Below are 22,585 nucleotides of genomic sequence, written 5' to 3' on the forward strand. Positions count from 1 at the left end.
TCATAATGTAAGCAGAGAGCAATAGGTGGAGCCACTAGTTACGCAAGGGGTTGACAAGAATTGCCACAGCGCCACCCCCTGGTACAGCACGTAATGACCGGGTGAATGTTGCCCTCCTTTCATCGTTTACATTTTCTGACATTCTGAAATTCTCCCAGGCCAGAAGTAGTCATACATGCTGCTTTAAATATGGTTTGACACATTTTATATTTCTGTGCAGCTTTCTGAAGTTGTACATGGTCTTTGGATAACCAAAAAAGTTTTGAAATTAAATGCTTAAACAATCATTTGGTGGGTGATTATATTTGTCCTATTGGAAATGTTTTTTTCATATCCCGACTCCCCCCGAGACACCCTTGGGGAGTGGGATCACGGACAGGGTACTTTTAATGCTCTGTATAGTCAGCAAAAATACAATGACAGACAACTGTCTTATTGACAGAAAACACACTGATACATCAACATTTATTACAGACAACTACTGTATCATATAAATAATTTATTTCTGATGAAGCATTTGTAGATAATTCAAACAATATTATTTCCAACATAAGCCCAGACTTTGGGAGAAAAAAAAATGTTTGGATCAAAACATAAGAATTTATTGACAGGAAACCAATCAGCTTCATAGTTATCCCATACAAGAAACATGAAATACAAACACAGCACGTCTGTACATTAAAGAGAAGCATGTTTTGCCAATAGCTGTTGCTTCCAAGGTCAATTAAATTCCACTTCAAAGAACTCAACATCTCACTTTGTCCTTCAGTCTCTATACATTCCCATCACTACCATTGTTGATATTCCTCTCCCTCTGTCACTCTCACAACGGAGCTCTTGTCCAGAGCAATTAGCAATAAGTGCATTCAAATAAGGAACTCCCCCTTCTCTCTTTTTATCTCTCTATATATACACATTACATATATCCCCCGACACTCCCCCTCCTTTCTTATTCCATCAGTCCATGGTCTTGTCATTCCATGCCATTGACTTCCTCTTGGCCAGTTCCATCCAAGATGGCTGATCCCCGCTGTCAGAAGTGGTCTGCAAGGGGGATGATGACAAAGGTGATGAAGGAGACAATGAAGTTGGCATGTTTTTCCTCAACCATTTGTCCTCTCGGTCTGCAAGTCTGCCTGCCACTATGGTTGGGCTCGATTCTAAGAGGGGAACACATAGAGAGGCTGTTATGATGACCATAGAAATTAATAGGACACTATCTTAATGGTTACTATAACATATAATTCAGTCATTATTTTAACCCATCCAATGTATTTAATGTCGCTCTACCTGGCCTCCTGTCGAGTTTAGCATCTTTAGCGTCTCTGTGACTGGGTGTGGCTTTGGGAGGAGCAGCCAATTCAGCCGTGGGCTGAGACTCAGGTGGGGTCCTGGTTCTCCTGAGCTCTACCTGTATTGGGGAGGAGTGAGAGTGAACTGAAACGCTATTTAATTAACACCTCTGTTCTCAGATGATGTGAGAGAGAGCAGGGATGTTACCTTGCTTCCAGCAGGAGGGGTCCACTCTGCCCGTTTCTCCAAAAAGGCTGCCGTCCCTCCCACAGTCGATGGCCTGTCTGGGTCCACCCTCTTCTCTGTTGACACAGCCGCCCCCTCACTATTCCTCTGGTCGCCAGGGATCTTCTCACCTCTCACTAGGAGTTGGACTGGGGTTGCTGTTGGAGCTAAGGCTGGTTTGGGCTGGGGGATAGGGTTGAGATTTAGTGCGCTCCAAGGGGGCTGAGCGGAAGTTGCACCCATTGGGGCGATCCGTAGTGTTATCTGAGCTTGGGTCTGTGGAGTGGAGCACAGGGTGGGCTGGTTTGCTCGTCGGCTGGACTGTGGGGTCACCTGAGACACAGAGCATTGTGTAGACTGGGCTAGAGGTTGAGTAGCGGTTGGTTGTGCTGCTCGAGTGTTGATTTGGTTGGACGTCTGTGTTGATGGTTTTGAGTTCTGTGTTGATTGTTGTGTCATTGTTTGTGGTTGTGTTCCGTTCTGTGTCTGTGGTGTTTTGGTGGTCTGCAGGTGTTTTGTGGTCTGAGCCTGTGGTGGCGTTGTGGTCTGTGTCACTGGTAGTTTTGTGGTCTGTGTGGGGGCTTGTGCTGCTGTCTGTGGTGGTTTCACTGCATTTTGTGACTCCAGTAGTTTAGCAGTCAGGGGTTGCATTGTGGTCTGTGATTGAGGTTGTGTTGTGGTCTGAGCCTGTGGTGGCATTGTCGTTTGTGGTTGTGTTGCATTCTGTCTCTGAGTTTGCATCACTATCCTAGCCAGTGACGGTGTGTGTGGTTGCGTTGTGGTCTGAGCCTGCGGTTGAGTTGGGGACTGCATGCCGGTGAACTCTCTGGGCAAACTGCTGGTGAAGAGCTGCTGGAGGCCCCTGGTCTTCCCCCATGCCATGCTCATCCACGATACGGCAGCCTGGGGTGCCGCATGGGGGGCAGTCAGGGGGTTCTGAGGGGCTGAGGTGGTAGCCTGGGCTTCTATGGGTAGGACAGGGAGGGTTTGGTCCTCTTTAGGTGTAGCTGGGGTGGTTTGGTCCTCTTTAATGAGAGGTGAGGGGGTAGGCTGGGCGGGGGTTGCTGTATCTGAGGGAAGAAACAGGGGGTTAGACACATTCACATGATGAAACAGCACTGGTGCTGTTTTAACGAGCACAGTAACAGTCTATCATTCCGGTGTAGCCTGCCATTCTTATTCTAGTGCAGCATATCTCCTTCATTGGTTAACTGCCCTGATAACATAGAGATTGCATATTCTGTAGAAGTGTAGCTGGGGACAAAGTCCAGCACTGACATCCCTATCCAGTAAGCACATGACTTACAGTATATTATGTTTGTTATTTACCCACATGGCTGAATATTCATCCATTTCAGAGAGTGGGTCTCACCTGCTTCTCTGAGGGAGCCAGCTCTTCCCCTGGATGAAGACAGTGTTGTGGGGGAAACCCAGTTGTTTGTATAGAGCTTTTTGGGCATGGAGTTAGCCCTGGTTGGAGGGGTGTCCCGAAGCCCCTCAAGCCCAGTGGGATTTGAGGAGGGAGTATAAGGGGCAAGAAGGAGAGCGCCCGCCTCCGCACTGTGACACTTTATCTTGAGATCTGATTGGCTGGTGGTTGCCTCCTCCTGTACCCTCGGAGAGAGAGAGATGGAGCGAAGGTTCACGCCAAATGCAATTTTCCCATCTACCTCTGTCTCCTCCTTTGCTTCCACTGCATCCTCCACTCCCTCACCGCTCTCCTCCTCCACCCCTTCCGAGACTTTCCCCCCCATATCGATGGCAGTCAACTCCTCTTCTTTGGGCTTGTCCCTCTCCCGCCTGCCCCTCTGCTGCTCCTGCCCCCTCTGGCTGGCGTTTGAGGGGTTCAACTTTACCTCTGTCCCCTCCTCCCTCTTCGCCCCATCCCCAGCCTGCTCCACTACTACCAAGAAACCACCACTTCCCATCCTGGGTGTTTCTCTCCCCTTGGCTGAGTTGATGGAGAACAGGAAGGGCCCGGAGCCTGGCTTCGGAGCTCCTCCAGTGGACATTGGCTCTGCCTGACCTGTGTCCTCCTGGCCTGCAGGTGGCTGTGTGGTACTCTGACCACCAGCCCTAGCATCTGTCTTGCTCCTCAGAGAGGACGTTCTGAGAGTCACCACTGCGGTCAGGCTAGCTGTGGGCCTGGCAGAAAGGAGTGGTTCATCTTTGGGCCTACCCTCGGTGCTGGGGGTAGAATTCGGTACCCCACTCTTGCTCAGGACGTCCCTCTTGGTTTGGGATGGGTCTGGGGGCTTGGGGTCTCCCATGGACTGTTTCAGGGTCTGTTGTTGTGGAGTGTATCTCAGGTCCTGAACTGTGGTCACAGATGAGGGCTGTGGCTGTTTAGCACCAGGTAGCTGGCAGGTCACAGGGGCAGGGGAGACAACTGGAATGCCAGGATAGGGCTGCTCTTGTGGGGAGAGCTTGCAGGGCAGAGTGGGTTTTTTGGGGGACCCCTCAGAATCTGTGGAACTCGACTTTAGGGGTGTCAGCTCTGGGGGTGCAGTGGGGGTGGTCGACCCCCCTTGTTGCGACTTTAGGATCAGGGTAGAGTGACAGCGTAAACGTGTTCTCCCCCCGGTAATGGCAGGCCCTTCCTCTTCTTCGGTCAACTGTTGGTCAAAGTTGAGACTCTCTGAGCGTGGTCTCGACTCAGTCTGGAGAGAGAGCGAGAACGAGACAGATTCTGTCAGACCTGGGCCCTGTCAGTAAATCTCAGTAAGACAAGATTAATGGTGTTCTGAAAAAGGTCCAGTTGCCAAGACCATGAACACAAATTCCATCTAGACACCGTTGCCCTAGAACACACAAAAAAACTATACATACAGTACCTCAGCCGAAACATCAGCGTGACAGGTAACTTCCACAAAGCTGTGAACGATCTGAGAGACCACTGTGACCCAAAATTAAGAAAATATTTGACTCTGCAGACTCAATAGCCTTGCTATTGAGAAAGGCCACCAAAGGCAGACCTGGTGCACACTGCTCACAAAATGTAGTGGAAACTGAGCTGCACTTCCTAACCTCCTGCCAAATGTATGACCATATTAGAGACACATATTTCCCTCAGATTACACAGACTCACAAAGAATTCGAAAACAAATCCAATTTTGATAAACTCCCATGTCTATTGGGTGAAATACCACAGTGTGCCATCACAGCAGTAAGATTTGTGACCTGTTGCCACAAGAAAAGGGCAACCAGTGAAAAACAAACATTATTGTAAATACAACCCATATGCATGTGTATTTATTTTCCCTTGTGTACTTCAACTATTTGCACATCATTACAACACCGTACACCGTATATAGACATAATGACATTTGAAATGTCTTTATTCTTTTGTGAGTGTAATGTTTACTGTTTATTTCATTTTAGTTTATTATCCATTTTACTTGCTTTGGCAATGTAAACATATGTCTCCCATGCCAACTAAGCCCCTTAAAATGAGAGAGAGCGAGAGAGAGCATCACTAAAACAATACAGAAATACACGATGGAAAAAGAATGAACAGCATGTCAGAAATCAGCTCAATGTAATTGAAGAATCCATAGACTAACCACTTCTGGGAAAATTGGATAACACTAAACAAACAACAGGAAGAGTTATCGAAAATAGTGATGTATGGATAAACAACTTCCCCAATCTTTTTGGCCCTATAACAAAGAACAAACATATACATGATCAAATACAAATCTTAGGATCACCCATTTTCCCTTTTGTACTTTAACTATTTGCACATATGACATTTGAAATGTCTGTTCTTTTGGAACTTTTTGTTTATCTATTTCACTTGCTTTGGCAATGTAGACATGTTTCCCATGCCAATAAAGCCCTTAAATTGAAATTGAGAGAGAGCAAGGGAGCGAAAAAGCGAGAGACCGATCATAGAGCAAGTGTATCCAGTTAGTATTTTGATATTCCCTGAGCCTTCATCTGTATGTGTGAGATCCAGAGGCAGAGCCCCATGTGGTGTTGGTATGCCCAGGCAGGACTTACCATGTTCAGCCTTTTGTTCTTGGCGCTGGCTCTCTGGTTCCTGGGTTTGATGGACATACGGTGGCGGGCGGCAGAGTTATCCAGGCAGGGGGTGAACTGGGCTGGGGTGATGAAGTCCAAGGCAGGGGGGGCAGGGGAGAAAGCAGTTTGGGGGGCAGATGGGGTGTGGGGCACAGAGTTGATAAGAGGAGGTTTGGGCACGGGGAAGAGGAGACGGGGTGAGGGTTGGGAGCAGGCCTATGAACAAATAAAAAACACAGGATAAACATTTGGATCTATGACAACTCATAGTTAATATCAAGTGATATAGTGAGTGACACTCAAACAGGAAAAGGTATAACCTGCACTTCCTTCTCACTTCCTGTTAAACTCAGAGAGATCGGGTGCCTGGGAGGGGCAGGGAACTGTGGAGGAAAAGGGAAGGGTTTGGGTGCTGCACAATGGCTGATGAGGAATGAAATGTTCAACTACTGTATCTGCACTGCTGGAATATGAACATAATTACTGACTCAATGAGAGAAAATTGAGGTATGGAGGGTTTGTTAAGGGTATGGAATTTGTTGAGGGTGGAGGTTCGAGATCAGATGGAGAGAGTGCCTGATACAAGTGGGTGATGGGCTCACCTTGTAAGATAACCCCCTGGGGGCCATGTTGTTGCCTATGGAGATTTCGGGGGGGCTGTGGGGCAGACCATCGTCCTCTGAGCTGCCCCCCAGGTCCTCGGGATGTTTCATTGCCAGAACCAGTGGGGGCGGGCCTAGATGCATGTTCTGCTGCAGCAGCTTCATCTGGCCAATCAGAAAAAATGCAGAAACCTTGCTTGAGATCTGCTCGGTAACCCATTGACATCAATTCCTGATTTACACAGAAGAATGGGGGTCTATGCAATGGGGGTCCAATCCATTAAAAAAAATATATATATATATATACACACACTACCGGTCAAAAGTTTTAGAACACCTACTCATTCAAGGGTTTTCCTTTATTTTTTTTTACTAATTTCCACATTGTAGAATAATAGTGAAGACATCAAAACTAGGAAATAACACATATGGAATCATGTAGTAACCAAAAAAGTGTTAAACAAATCAAAATATATTTTATATTTGAGATTCTTCAAATAGCCACCCTTTGCCTTGATGACAGCTTTGCACACTCTTGGCATTCTCTCAGCCAGCTTCACCTGGAATGCTTTTCCAACAGTCTGAGCACTTGTTGGCTGATTTTCCTTCACTCTGTGGTCCAACTCATCCCAAACCATCTCAATTGGGTTGAGGTCGGGTGATTGTGGAGGCCAGGTCATCTCATGCAGCACTTCATCACTCTCCTTCTTGGTCAAAAAGCCCTTATACAGCCTGGAGGTGTGTTGGGTCATTGTCCTGTTGAAAAACAAATAGTCCCACTAAGCTCAAACCAGATGGTATGGTGTATCGCTGCAGAATCCTGAGGGAGCCATGCTGGTTAAGTGTGCCTTGAATTCTAAATAAATCATTGACAGGGTAACCAGCAAAGCCCCCCAACACCGTCACACCTCCTCCATGCTTTATGTTGGGATCATCCGTTCACTTACTCTGCGTCTCACTAAGACACAGCAGTTGGAACCAAAAATCGCAAATTTGAACTCATCAGACCAAAGGGCAGATTTCCACTGGTCTAATGTTTGTGTTTCTTGGCCCAAGTAATTATCTTCTTATTGGTGTCCTTTAGTAGTAGTTTCTTTGCAGCAATTAAACTATGAAGGCCTGATTCACACAGTCTCCTCTGAACAGTTGATGTTGAGATGTGTCTGTTACTTGAACTCTGTGAAGCATTTATTTGGGCTGCAATCTGAGGTGCAGTTAACTCTAATGAACTTATCCTCTGCAGCAGAGGTAACGCTGGGTCTTCCTTTGCTGTGGTGGTCCTCATGAGAGCCAGTTTCATAACAGCGCTTGATGGTTTTTGCGACTGCACTTGAAGCAACTTTCAAAGTTCTTGAAATGTTCCGGATTGACTGACCTTCATGTCTTAAAGTAATGATGGACTGTCATTTCTCTTTGCTTATTTGATCTGTTCTTGCCATAATATGGACCTGGTCTTTTACCAAATAGGGCCATCTTCTGTATACCACCCCTACCTTGTCACAACACAACTGATTGGCTCAAACACATTAAGGAAAGACATTCCACAAATGAACTTTTAACAAGGCACACCTGTTAATTAAAATGCATTCCAGGTGACAATATCATGAAGCTGGTTGAGAGAATGCCAAGAGTGCAAAGCTGTCTTCAAGGCAAAGTGTGGCTACTTAGAAAAATCTCAAATATACTTTATATATTTGGATTTGTTTAACACTTTTTTGGTTACTACATGATTCCACATGTGTTATTTCATAGTTTTGATGTCTTCACTATTTTACGACAATGTATTAAATAGTAAAAATAAATAATCTTGGACTGAGTAGGTGTCAACTTTTGACTGGTACTGTAGATATATATGGCTAAAACCAAATCAAAACTGTGTAGAAATTATAATGGACATACATTTCTACAGTTTATTGACTGTGTCCAGCTCGATAATCACCCAAATTAAAGCTAGAAAGCCAGGGAGTATCAAAAATTCCAAAAATACGATGGATAGAGAACTATATTTGCTCATCTTGACGGCAAGAAAATATAACACATTTTCAGTGTGGCCTTCCAGACCTCGTTGAAGACCCCTGGGGCAAAATTAGTTTGACATCCTGGTCAATAGGGTTTACTTTGAGGTGTGGGACTCCTTTTGAATTGGGTTTGGGCCTTTAGATGCATATGCAGGTTTCTAGATCCAGGGTTCTCCATGGAACGCAGACTCACCTGGAGTTCTTTGATCCTGCCTTGGACGTTCTCCTGGGATAGAACTCTGGGCTGCTCCGGACTAGACAGATCCTGGTCGGGCAGGAAGATACTGTCATGTGACATCGCTCGTGATCCCAAAACGCCTGAACAACTGGTAGACGAGGGATGGAGAGAGGAGGGAATATGGATGTCATTGAATCAATACTACATTTGTAAACACATCCATTCACACACAGTGGTGTAAAATAGTTAAGTAAAAATACTTGAAAGTAGTTTTTGGGGGTATCTGTACTTTACTTTTAATATTTATATTTTTGACAACTTTTACTTCACTAAATTCCTAAAGAAAACTTTTTCCATGTTTCATTACGTCACAGCCTTATTCTAAGACAAAGCAAAAACAGGTTTTTAGAAATTGTTAAATTGCTAAATTATTAAAAATCAAAACTGAAATATCACATTTACATAAGTATTCAGACCCTTCACTCTGTACTTTGTGAAGCACCTTCGTCAGCAATTACAGCCTTGAGTCTTCTTGGGTATGATGCTGTAAGCTTGGCACACCTGTATTTGGAGAGTTTCTCCTGTTCTTCTCTGCAGATCCTCTCAAAAGGTCAGGTTGGATGGGGAGCTTTGCTGCACAGCTATTTTCACGTCTCTCCAGAGATGTTCGATCTGGTTCAAGTCTGGGCTCTTGCTGTGCCACTCAAGGACACTCAGAGACTTGTCCGAAGCCAAAGCATTGTCTTGTCGAAGCATTGTCTTGTCTGTGTGCTTAGGGTCATTGTCCTGTTGGAAGATGAGCCTTCGCCCCAGTCTGAGGTCCTGAGTGCTCTGGACCGGATTTTCATCAAGGACCTCTCTGTTCTTTGCGCCGTTCATCTTTGCCTGGATCCTGACTAGTCTCCCAGTCCCTGCTGCTGAAAAACACCCCCACAGCATGATGCTGCCACCACGCTTCACTGTAGGGATGGTGCCAGGTTTCCGACAGACATGACACTTGGCATTCAGCCCAAAGAGTTGAATATTGGTTTCATCAGACCAGAGAATCTTGATTCTCATGGTCTGAGATTCTTTAGGTGCCTTTTGGCAAACTCCAAACAGGCTGTCATGTGCCTTTTACTTAGTTGTCCTTCTGGAAGGTTCGCCCATCTCCACATTGGAACTCTAGAGCTCTTTCAGGGTGATCATCTGGTTCTTGGTCACCTCCCTGACCAAGGCCCCTCTATCCTGATTGCTCTGTTTGGCCAGGTGACCAGCTCTAGGAAGAGTCTTGGTGGTTCCAAACTTCTTCCATTTAAGAGTTATGGAGGCCACTGTGTTTTTGTGGACCTTCAATGCTGCAGAAATGTTTTGGTACCCTTCTCCAGATCTGTGCCTCGACACAATCCTGTCTCTGGGCTCTACGTACAATTCCTTCGACCTTATGGCTTGGTTTTTGCTCTGACATGCACTGTCAACTGTGGGACCTAATATAGACAGGGGTGTGCCTTTCCAAATAATTTCCAATCAATTGACTTTAACACAGGTGGACTCCAATCAAGTTGTAGAAACATCTCAAGGATGATTAATGGAAACAGGATGCACCTGAGCTCAATTTCAAGTCTCATAGATAATGGTCTGGATACTTATGTAAATAATGTATTACACCAAAAATTACATGTTACGTTTAGAATGTTTGGCCAGGACAGCAATATGACCAATTCACACACCTATCAATATAATACGTTGTCAGTTCTACTGACTCTGAACTGGCAGACTCATGAAACACAAATACTGCATTTGTAAATTATGTCCGAGTGTCCGTAAATTAAAAAAAAATACAAACAACAAGAAAATTGTACCATATAATTAAGGATTTGATGTGTAGCATTTCCTTTTCCTTTTACTCAAGTATGACAATTAAGTATTTTTTCCACCACTGTACTTAAGTACATTTTAAAAACAGATCCCTTTTTTTTGTTTTACTTTTACTGGGTGACTTTTGCTTTTATTTACGTCATTTTCTATTAAGGTATCTTTACTTTTACTTAAGTATGACAATTGAGTACGTTTTACACCACCGCACGCACACACACACCAACTCCCCCACGTACACACAGACTTACAGATTCTCCGCTGAGCCCAGCCCCTCCGCCTCAGTGACATCACTAGCAGACTGGCTGAATTTGGTCTCTCGCTTGGTCCTCCCAAACAGACGTATCTTCAGGGTCTTCAGTTTAGACTTCCTCTTTCCTAGGGGACACAGGTCATGACAGCCCGCATACAGATGAGTCTTTCTATAAATAATAGGGCCGATGTGTGACACTAACCAGGTTTCCATCCAGCCTTTTTAAAGTAGCCTAAATTACTAAAAATGTTGTGGAAAAAGCACATCTTTCGTTAAACTTTCCAAATGTGGACAAAACAAAATACACTATACAAGGTGGGATCTTTTTGTGCCGGTAAAATTAATTATGCGATAAATGTTGGTGGAAACGCTTTTATGCGCAAATGTTGATATCACAACCATCATATCGAGGTAGACTTGGAGTCCCGCGATGACATGTGGTGTGGTCCTCCAGCTACGACTCGTCGGGGGAAAGCATACAGTTTACTAGGCTACAGATGAAAGAAATGATGATGAACTTCACAGGGTGGGGAAAGAACAAGGTGATACATTTCAATCTTAAAATGTGCAGATTTTATGAATATTGAGTAGTTTATGCAGATTTTAGAATATTAGCATGAAAATATTTCGCAAATTGGATGGAAACCTGCCATTATCACTTTAAGAATAATGTATTTTTGGGGCCTTGCCAATGCATCGATATTCAAATGATTATTACATTCTAAAATGTGTGAGAATAATGTGGATATTGCCTGACTAAATCATTTGGATGCATGGCGATTTTTCTCTATCATATGTGACCTACGCAGGTAGACATTATAAAGCAATGAATCTCGGTAGCATTAATCTCACCATTTGAATCTCACAATCGCTGTTTTTATCATGAGAAGGTGACCAGTTCCCCTTTTGGGGGATTGGTATGGAATGCCAAGTTGAAGCCAACATTAGGTGTCGTCCTTATAGTAACCGCAAAATTGTTTTACCGCAAAAGAGTAGCGTAACACCCTTCAATTGAAGCGACAGGAAACAAATGAAAGTGGCCATATCTCTAACAAAAACTTTGCAAAAATGAAATCACAGATAATTGTAAGGAAGCAGGAGAATTGATCAATTGGCTACAATAATTACAATAACTTTTCAAGCACCAAATTGAGGAAAAGGGAGGCCTATTACAGGACTTGAATTTCTGAGCTCCAAATTCAGGTTCACATAGGCTACTTCAAGCCCCTTGGATGCAACATGTATTTGTCATGCTATTTCATTACCAGATTACATTGTGAATACGCCCACTAGACTATGTAATTTGTTGTCATTATATCCAGAATAATTCACAGAAATATAGTTGGGTGTTGCGCAATAGACTCGGTGTCCAATCCCAGGCTCATTAACATATGAAAACATGAAATCATTACCTTGATGCGTTCTCTGTTAAATCAAACGAGACCCTGCTGTGAATCACACAGACAACAACATATGATCAACATCAATTCGCTATGGACATTAGAGCCAACGTGGGTCCAGGCAAAACCGGCATAACTAATGAGACACCAAAATAGTCTGTCCATTCCTCGTGAACACTTTTTATCCAGCACTTGGGCTGTTAGATCACCTGCGCGATCACAACAGCTGTTTGTCATTCGGAATATTCCTTCCTGGATCAGCTGATGTGTGAAAATATGCGGTAACTAATCAGCTGGACTACAAATATGCGCATTCAACAAATATTATGCATAATTATTGAATAACCACGTTAATGACAGTATCGATTTATGTTTGAATGTAATGACATGAAAAAGTTTGGCAGATTATTATAAACTACTTATTAACAGCTGGCAAACACATTTTCCAGTGTAGGTAATCCTCAGATTTCGACAGAAATATGGCTGAGACGCAAAGAAAGTTCAAGGAGAGGGGCTACAAGAATGATCAGATTAATATTGCCATTGAGAAAATTCAAAACAAAACGAGAATTACCACCCCAAGATATTCCTGAACAACGTCTATTTGCGCCCCTATTGGATGGAAATTACAAATGTAATGGCTGTGCTCAATGCAATGGCACTCATAAGTGTAGATCCTTCAAACACCCACAAACAGGGAAATCGATCCCAATAAAAGGTGTTATTACGTGCTCCACTAAGGCAGTTATTTACCTTATAACTTGTCCTTGTGGTAAAAATTATGTAGGTAAAACAAAGCGCGAAATTAAAAGTACGTATCTCAGAGCATCGTAGCACCATTAGGTGTAAAAACTTTACTTATCCAGTTGCGGCCCACTTGGAGGCAGGCCACTCGATTTCGTCTCTGCGTTATATTGGCATCGAACATGTCACCCTCCCTAGGAGAGGGGGTGACCTTGATAATGTATTGTTAAAACGAGAGGCTGCCTGGATCTTTAATTTAAAGACCCTTGCGCCCTTCGGTCTCAACGTAGACTTTGATCTGAAACTATTATTGTGATTATTGTGACTTTGCCATTGTAATTGTCTGTAAGCTTGTGTAGTCAAATTAATCTATGATCGTATGCTATCCATTTGTTTGTATGCTGTTCTTTGTATGACATTTTAATATTTGATTATTAACCAATGATATTAGGCCAGTCTTGGCCATGATTACAGACACCTGTGTCTTTTGACACTATATAAACAAGTCATCCCGCAGTGTTTGTGATTATACCATGATGAAGACAGCTTGGCTATCGAAACGTTGGTAATTCAGTTATTGCATCTAAGCTCCGAGAGTGTGCGGCTCTTTTATTTTCAAGTTTTCTCCTCTGCTAGCCAGCACCTCTAGCCAGCACTTCCAGCCAGCACCTCGTCTTAATATGTGTGCGTTTCTTTTTCTTCCAAATCCGCACTGGTACCCTAGAAAGACCCAGATGCATTCTTATTCATACTAAAGGAATTCAGTTTTACAACTGAATAGGTACCCCTTTCCCTTTCATACAGGCTTCTACAGATACAAACACACTCTATAACACTCTGACTCACCCACTCTAACACACTAACCCACTCTAACCCAGATGTATAATGTGACACTTCAACAGACACTAACACACACTAACATGTGCCGAGTTGGATACACACGCTTCTCACACTCCTACAGGCTAACACTAACCCATTAACACACTAACCCACACTAACGCACTCTAACACACTCTAACCCACTAACACCCACTCAAACACATTAAAACACACTAACCCTCTAACACCCACTAACACCCACTAACACACTCTAACACCCACTCTAACACCCACTCTAACCCATTAACACACTAACCCACTCTAACACCCACTCTAACACCCACACTAACACCCACTAACCCACTAACAACCACTCTAACCCACACTAACCCATTAACCCACACTAACCCATTAACACACTCTAACCCACACTAACACCCACTCTAACCCATTAACACACTAACGCCCTCTAACCCATTAACACACACTCTAACCCACTCAAACCCACTCTAACACTCTCTAGCACACCATAACCCACTCTAACCCACTAACACACACTAACCCACTCTAACACACTAATAGATGATTGACGGAGATAGATACACACTTACTGTATACTAACTCAGCTTTTACATGGTCTCTAAACATCATGCACATTTTCCAGAGTGCCTCACCTCCTGTAAGGTCATCAGGGCTGCCCTCCCCATCTCCTGGGAAAGACTCCATCACTCCTTCCTTTCAACAACTGCAGGAGGAATAAAGAGAGAGAAAGAAAGGGATGAATAGATAAAACAATAAAGCATAGAGACAGACAGACCAACAGATGAAATCAGAACGGGAGAGAAGCCAGCAGCCAGAGGAGAAAGAGAGATGCAGATGTGTTATATCTAACAGAATGTCCTTTCTACCATGGAGTGAATGCTCAAACCCAATCGTCTCTGATCATGCTTTAGTCTCTGTGAACACGCTTCTACGTTGCACATGTATGAGTCTGATAACACACACCTGAACAGAACACTATCTCACACTCCACCTGAGCACAAAGGTTTATTGGCACTGAGACTTTTACCTTGACCTAGTCGTGAAGGTGGGTTGAGAACACATTCCTTCATAGGTTCCTGGATGAATCACTGTTTACAACTTACAGCAGATAGACAAATGGAACACCAAGATATATTAAGTTAACGTACGCACACACACATGCACACACACATGCACACACACACGCACACACACATGCACACACACGCCCACACACACGCCCACACACACCCAGGTAGCACACCGTCTCTGTGGTCATTACAGCCATATAACCTGGCCCTGCCTTTGAAGTATTGAAGTCTACAGTGTGAGCTGCTGGTTGATGGCCAGAGGCTGATAAGCCAGACAGCATGAGGCTGTGGAGCAACATGCAAAGTTCAGCCTGCTCCTGAGTCCCCTTTGAGACTTAGTCTTCATGAGTTGAGTTGACCCACTAGGCAGGTAGCCTAGTGGTTAGAGCGTTGGGCCACTAACCGAAAGGTTGATAGACTGAAGATAGATCCCCAAGTTGACAAGGTAAAAATCTGTCGTTCTGCCCCTGAACAAGGCAGTTAATCCACCGTTCCTAGGATGTCATTGTAAATAAGAATTTGTTCTTAACTGACTTGCCTAGTTAAATAAAGGTTAAAAAAATAAGTCTAAAAACACACTGTTGCATAGTCCTTGGAAATGCGTCACCCTTAATATCCTTTAGGGCAGGGGTCTTCAACCCTGTTCCCAGAGAGCTATTCTTCTGTAGGTTTTCTTATCAACCCCAGTTGTTACTAACCTGATTCAGTTTATCAACCAGCTAATTATTAGAATCTGGTGCGCTAGATTAGGGCTGCTTTAGGGAATAGGTTGCTATCCTCCACTGTAGCAGCTGCTGCCTGCATACACTGTGTAAAATAGAGTTAGATTCAAATGTGGAACAACTAGCTATACAGGTGTAGGATCTTAATTTGACCAGTTTCTCAAAGCAGGAAAATAATCCTGCAACAACAGGAAATGTGAATTATTGTGTGTATTATAATTGTTTTACATTTTTTAGGGGTTGATACATTTTTGGTTAGTGCAAATGAAGTCAAAATTAAATGTTAAAGTGGAAATGACTAACCTTTGTAAACCTTGAATACACTACAAGTTTGCATTTCTGGGGGATCAAATTACATAATATCCTCTCCCTATATAGAGAGGGAGAGAAGGAGAGAGGGAGAGAAGAAGAGAGGGAGAATGAGGGAGAGAAGGAGAGAAGGAGAGAGGGAGAGAAGGAGAGAGGGAGAGAAGGAGAGAGGGAGAGAGAGAATGAGAGGGAGAAGGAGAGAGGGAGAGAGGAGAGAGGGAGAGAAGGAGAGAGGGAAAGACAGAGAGAGAGAATGAGAGAGAGAGCAGACAGAGACTCTATTACATCAGTAACACACTGTGGCCCACTGCGCTAAGCTCCTTATGAAAGACTAACCTGGTTTTAGGCCCAGAAACGAGGACAGAGAGTAATACATACAGCTGCAGTTGGAAAGAGGACAGGCACTACTGCAGATGGAATCATTTACACATTATCACCACTATGCCACATTGCACAGACACAGGCGTGTGTCTCACAGAGGTGTGTGTGTTTGTTTGTGGGTGTGCATTCATTTGGGCGTGCGTGTGTGTGTGCGCACTTACGTTAACTTAATATATTGAATATATTTTGGTGTTCCATTTGTCTATCTGCTGTAAGTTGTAAACAGTGATTCATCCAGGAACCTATGGAGGAATGTGTTCTCAACCCACCTTCACGACTAGGTCAAGGTAAAAGTCTCAGTGCCAATAAACCTTTGTGCTCAGGTGGAGTGTAAGATAGTTGGAAAGAGGACAGGCACTACTGCTGATGGAATCATTTACACATTACCACCACTAGACCACAATGCATTCAGACAAAGGGGTGTGTGTCGAAGAGGTGTTGGTGTGCGTATGGATATGGACAGTTGTTGAAGGCGTTGTTAACTGTTAACAATGAGACGCTTTCAGCTGAGTTTGAAGTTCACTGCTCTAGCATCATCAACACCTGAAGCACCTCATGTCCCACCTCATTTGCCAGGGGTTTACTTCTACAGGTGCGGCAAATGTAAATGAACTCCAATGGAGCTTGTGGGAGATCTACCCATCTGGAACTGGTGTTATAGCTGAGACAATAAATGGATGTGATGGGGATTTGCGTGTCCATGCGTCAGTCACTCAGAACTTTTTCATATGTGATCTTCTGGAAGTGATAAAACTGTTTGGTCAAGTTCTCTCTAGTGTGTCAGTTACTGTTACAGTAAGCACAGGTCATATTAGTGAGTGGCCAAGCCACTGTGTTGGGAGAAGAGGCGAGGAGAGGTATTCTATATTATTACCTAGCTATTCTGTTTCTGGATGGTTTCTGGATGGTTTGGTGAACAGCTTGGTGCAGGAATATACTGTAGTTTAAACTACATATGTGTCAGAGGAGGCTAGTGGGATGACCTATCGGAGGATGGGCTAATTGTAATGGGTGGAATGGAATAAATGGAAGGGTATCAAACACATTACACATATGGAAACCACGTTTGACTCCATTCCATTTATTCCAATCCAGCCATTACCATGAGCCCATCCTCCTATAGCTCCTCCCCCCAGCCTCCTCTGATCTGCGTTGTCCAGAGTCATATGGTGAGTAAATCCCTCTCTGTTTCTCTCTGCTCCCACCAGGATGAACTTTCAGCTGTGATATTTGGACCACTTCCAACATCCCAGACCCAGATCTATCATTGCCCATCACTCCCCAGTCTACTGTATCATTGCCCATCACTCCCCAGTCTACTGTATCATCGTCCATCACTCCACAGTCTACTGTATCATCGTCCATCACTCTCCAGTCTACTGTATCATCGTCCATCACTCCCCAGTCTACTGTATCATCGCCCATCACTCCCCAGTCTACTGTATCATCGTCCATCACTCCCCAGTCTACTGTATCATCGTCCATCACTCCCCAGTCTACTGTATCATCGCCCATCACTCCACAGTCTACTGTATCATCGTCCATCACTCTCCAGTCTACTGTATCATCGTCCATCACTCCCCAGTCTACTGTATCATCGTCCATCACTCCCCAGTCTACTGTATCATCGTCCATCACTCCCCAGTCTACTGTATCATCGTCCATCACTCCCCAGTCTACTGTATCATCGTCCATCACTCCCCAGTCTACTGTATCATCGTCCATCACTCCACAGTCTACTGTATCATCGTCCATCACTCCACAGTCTACTGTATCATCGTCCATCACTCCACAGTCTACTGTATCATCGTCCATCACTCCACAGTCTACTGTATCATCGTCCATCACTCCACAGTCTACTGTATCATCGTCCATCACTCCACAGTCTACTGTATCATCGTCCATCACTCCACTTTCTACTGTATCATCGTCCATCACTCCACAGTCTACTGTATCATCGTCCATCACTCCACAGTCTACTGTATCATCGTCCATCACTCCACAGTCTACTGTATCATTGCCCATCACTCCACAGTCTACTGTATCATCGTCCATCACTCCACTTTCTACTGTATCATCGTCCATCACTCCACAGTCTACTGTATCATCGTCCATCACTCCACAGTCTACTGTATCATCGTCCATCACTCCACAGTCTACTGTATCATTGCCCATCACTCCCCAGTCTACTGTATCATCGTCCATCACTCCACAGTCTACTGTATCATTGTCCATCACTCCACAGTCTACTGTATCATCGTCCATCACTCCACAGTCTACTGTATCATCGTCCATCACTCCACAGTCTACTGTATCATCGTCCATCACTCCACAGTCTACTGTATCATCGTCCATCACTCCAAGTCTGTATCATTGCCCATCACTCTCCAGTCTACTGTATCATCGTCCATCACTCCCCAGTCTACTGTATCATCTAATCTCACTCCACAGTCTACTGTATCATCTCCTATCTAAGCATTTGGGTGTACTGGCTGTCAGAAAGAAAATGAACTACACCATGGTGGTTGGCGTGGGCCACAGCTTGGTAGTAGATCATGTGAATTAAGCACATTTTCCATTGTGATCATAAATCACCTCATATAGAATGACCTATTTTTCATCTCATCTAGGGCATATGTTACTGAGAGAGGTAGGCTACTGAGAGACGGTAGTCTACTGAGAGAGGTAGGTTACTGAGAGACGGTAGGCTACTGAGAGAGGTAGGCTACTGAGAGACTGTAGTCTACTGAGAGAGGTAGGCTACTGAGAGAGGTAGGCTACTGAGAGAGGTAGGCTACTGAGAGACTGTAGTCTACTGAGAGAGGTAGGCTACTGAGAGAGGTAGGCTACTGAGAGAGGTAGGCTACTGAGAGAGGTAGGCTACTGAGAGACTGTAGGCTACTGAGAGAGGTAGTCTACTGAGAGGTAGGCTACTGAGAGAGGTAGTCTACTGAGAGGTAGGCTACTGAGAGAGGTAGTCTACTGAGAGAGGTAGCCTACTGAGAGACTGTAGACTACTGAGAGACGGTAGACTACTGAGAGATGGTAGGCTACTGAGAGACGGTAGGCTACTGAGAGAATGTAGACTACTGAGAGACTGTAGACTACTGTGAGACGGTAGGCTACTGAGAGACGGTAGGCTACTGAGAGACTGTAGGCTTCTGAGAGAGCTAAGCTACTGAGAGACTGTAGGCTACTGAGACACGGTAGGCTACTGAGAGACTGTCATCTACTGAGACACTGTAGACTACTGAGACTGTAAACTACTTAGAAACGGTAGCCTACTGAGAGATGGTAGGCTACTGAGAGACTGTGGGCTACTGAGAGACTGTAGACTACTGAGAGACTGTAAACTACTTAGAGATGGTAGCCTACTGAGAGATGGTAGGCTACTGAGAGACTGTAACCTATTGAGAGACGGTAGGGTACTGAGAGATGGTAGGCTACTGAGAGACTGTCATCTACTGAGACACTGTAGACTACTGAGACTGTAAACTACTTAGAAACGGTAGCCTACTGAGAGATGGTAGGCTACTGAGAGACTGTGGGCTACTGAGAGACTGTAGACTACTGAGAGACTGTAAACTACTTAGAGATGGTAGCCTACTGAGAGATGGTAGGCTACTGAGAGACTGTAACCTATTGAGAGACGGTAGGGTACTGAGAGATGGTAGGCTACTGAGAGACTGTCAGCTACTGAGACACTGTAGACTACTGAGACTGTAAACTACTTAGAGACGGTAGCCTACTGAGAGATGGTAGGCTACTGAGAGACTGTTGGCTACTGAGAGATGGTAGGCTACTGAGAGACTGTAAACTATTTAGAAACGGTAGGCTACTGAGAAACTGTGGGCTACTGAGAGACTGTAGACTACTGAGAGACTGTAAACTACTTAGAGATGGTAGCCTACTGAGAGATGGTAGGCTACTGAGAGACTGTAACCTATTGAGAGACGGTAGGCTACTGAGAGACTGTTGGCTACTGGGAGATGGTAGGCTACTGAGAGACTGTTGGCTACTGGGAGATGGTAGGCTACTGAGAGACTGTAAACTACTGAGAGACTGTTGGCTACTGGGAGATGGTAGGCTACTGAGAGACTGTAACCTATTGAGAGACGGTAGGCTACTGAGAGATGGTAGGCTACTGAGAGACTGTAAACTACTGAGAGACTGTAGACTACTTAGAGACGGTAGACTACTGAGAGACTGTAGACTACTGAGAGACTGTAGACTACTGAGAGACGGTAGGACTACTGAGAGACTGTAGGCTTCAGAGAGGCTGTAGACTACTGAGAGACTGTAAACTACTTGGATATGGTAGGCTACTGAGAGACGGTAGGCTACTGAGAGACTGTAGACTACTGAGAGATGGTAGGCTACTGAGAGACCGTAGACTACTGAGAGATGGTAGGCTACTGAGAGACTGTAGGCTACTTCATATACAGAAAGAACATGATCCCCCATCTATTGACCTGTCTCGGAGCAGTGAAAATGTATGTAAACCGTCATTGCCCCTGCTCTTTCTTCCTGATCAAAGTCAAAGATGACTCTCATCTGTCATTCAAAGATTTGCGGTATTTTCAGTGGGATTATATTCTCTTCATTGCAGAACCCAGATGAGGACCGTATATATCGAGATTAAGGCCGATTATAGATAGATTTTAATCCGATCCCTGCGGGAACTCATGCGGATATTTATTTAATTCAAACAAATGTTTTCCAATGAAGAAAACACATATTCATTAAATGAAGTAATGATCTATGTTGGCCATGTACTACAAGTCTAACATAGTCTTTATTGCTCATTTTACTTTTAAATTTTTACGAGTTTTCATGAATGCAAATTACGATCAATGTCTAGACTGTTCAGCTCCCCTTGACGAAAGTCGCCCATATGGTAGTGGTAAACTCATGAAAACCGAGAAGGTCATTTATCTGCGGATGACTATTCTGTTGTCTATATGAATAGGATGAATACATACAGTTTGTGACAAAGTACGTATTTCTTTACAGAGTTAATGAATTGATATGTTATGGCAAGGAAACATGTTATAATACTTACTGTACCGATGTTGCTAGTGTTGAAGGAGAATTATCCAAATGTCATATTATTCTGAAGCGTGGATGGGAGCTCACAGCTGTGTCACTGTCAGTTCGTAACGTAGTCTACCTACACTTCAAGGCTGTGGAATACTGGTACTGCTTGCGAGCTGCCACTGCTGTCCTCTGTCCGACGTTTACTATCATCCGGTCCTTAACGCAAGGATTTTAACCCTTCATCTACTGAAAAGATAACGTCTAATCAGAGCGTCGAGGACTAAAAAATAAAATAAAGTGTGTTTTGTTCGTTTATTAGGATCCCAAATGGCAGAAGCTAGTCTCACTTGGGTCCGACATCACGAAAAAGGCATTACAGACAACAGACTTTACAATTCAAACGGATCAAATCCACCAGTCAAACCACCAGTGCAAATAATGAAATAACGAAAGGGTTAGGGGTATTACTTTAAGATACGTTAAAGCCTAGGGATTGTATTTTGGCTACCCATTAATCTAAAATAACATATAATTATAATATTTTACGATTATTATAAAGTGAACGAACTTCAATGTCCACTAGCTGGCGCCATGTACTTTCACAAATTGACAAGAACAATCAGATTCAAAGAAAATCGGAGAGAAAAATAGGAAAAATGCTGTTTAAATACGGACATTGAACAAATACGACTGGATTATTATTCTGTGTGTTCTATATATTTTCTTTGATGAATGATTTGATCAGTCAGTATCAGTGACTACATAAATTGAAGACTGAACAAAGAGGAGAGAACGATCCATGGTTGAAGTCTGGCCTTCGGTTTCTTGAACTAATCCAGTCCTCTCCCTATCTTGATCATCCATCCGTTGTCAAACCTTAGGGATCATGATTATAACCAACATTAAAGCAAATATTATATCATGTGCATGTGCCAAATGACCCATTAAAGATCTAATTCGACCTAAGTCACTGATGCTAGGCTATATTGCCAAGCCATGGTGTGTGTCTGCCATGATGTGTGTCTGCCATGGTGTGTGTCCGCCATGCACGTGTGTCTGCCATGCACGTGTGTCTGCCATGCATGTGTGTCCGCCATGCACGTGTGTCTGCCATGCACGTGTGTCTGCCATGCACGTGTGTCTGCCATGCATGTGTGTCTGCCATGCACGTGTGTCTGCCATGCACGTGTGTCTGCCATGCATGTGTGTCTGCCATGCACGTGTGTCTGCCATGCACGTGTGTCCTGGTTGTGGAAATTGATTGATTGAAATGTGTGGTATACCTGATCTCCCAGTAGTGAAAAGTGGAGTACTGGAGGTCCAACACACACCCTGGCAAACACACACCCTGGCAAACACACACCCTGGCAGACACATACCATGGCAGACACACACCATGGCAGACACACACCATGGCAGACACACACCATGGCAGACACACACCTTGGCAGACACACACCATGGCAGACACACACCATGGCAGACACACACCCTGGCAGACACACACCATGGCAGACACACACCATGGCAGACACACCCTGGCAGACACACACCATGGCAGACACACACCTTGGCAGACACACACCATGTCAGACACACACACCCTGGCAGACAC

The 22,585-nt window shown here is 44.3% G+C and overlaps 1 protein-coding gene across 6 annotated transcripts; it reads right to left on the reverse strand.

Moving 5' to 3' along the window:
• Positions 1–484: 484 nt before the first annotated feature.
• On the reverse strand, positions 485–21,159 carry LOC118366752 (mucin-2-like). 6 transcript variants are annotated; one of them, XM_052493197.1, is made up of 12 exons: positions 11,859–12,121; positions 10,846–10,937; positions 10,445–10,571; positions 8,355–8,487; positions 6,704–6,899; positions 6,144–6,308; positions 5,862–5,924; positions 5,521–5,757; positions 2,891–4,178; positions 1,501–2,588; positions 1,291–1,411; positions 485–1,160 (listed from the first exon to the last, which is right to left on the reverse strand). In XM_052493197.1, exons 3-12 carry the CDS (start codon positions 10,482–10,484, stop codon positions 958–960), a joined length of 3,534 nt encoding a protein of 1,177 aa, XP_052349157.1. In that variant the 5' UTR covers positions 10,485–10,571; positions 10,846–10,937; positions 11,859–12,121; the 3' UTR covers positions 485–957. The 6 variants fall into 6 exon arrangements, with proteins under 6 accessions (XP_052349157.1, XP_035605280.1, XP_035605283.1 ...); XM_035749387.2 differs by lacking the exons at positions 6,704–6,899; positions 10,846–10,937; positions 11,859–12,121 and adding exons at positions 14,084–14,154; positions 20,996–21,159; XM_035749390.1 differs by lacking the exons at positions 6,704–6,899; positions 10,846–10,937; positions 11,859–12,121 and adding exons at positions 14,084–14,154; positions 15,101–15,119.
• Positions 21,160–22,585: the final 1,426 nt, after the last annotated feature.

This window comes from Oncorhynchus keta, chromosome 34 (assembly GCF_023373465.1).
Source record: "Oncorhynchus keta strain PuntledgeMale-10-30-2019 chromosome 34, Oket_V2, whole genome shotgun sequence".
NCBI classification, from domain to species: Eukaryota; Metazoa; Chordata; class Actinopteri; order Salmoniformes; family Salmonidae; genus Oncorhynchus; species Oncorhynchus keta.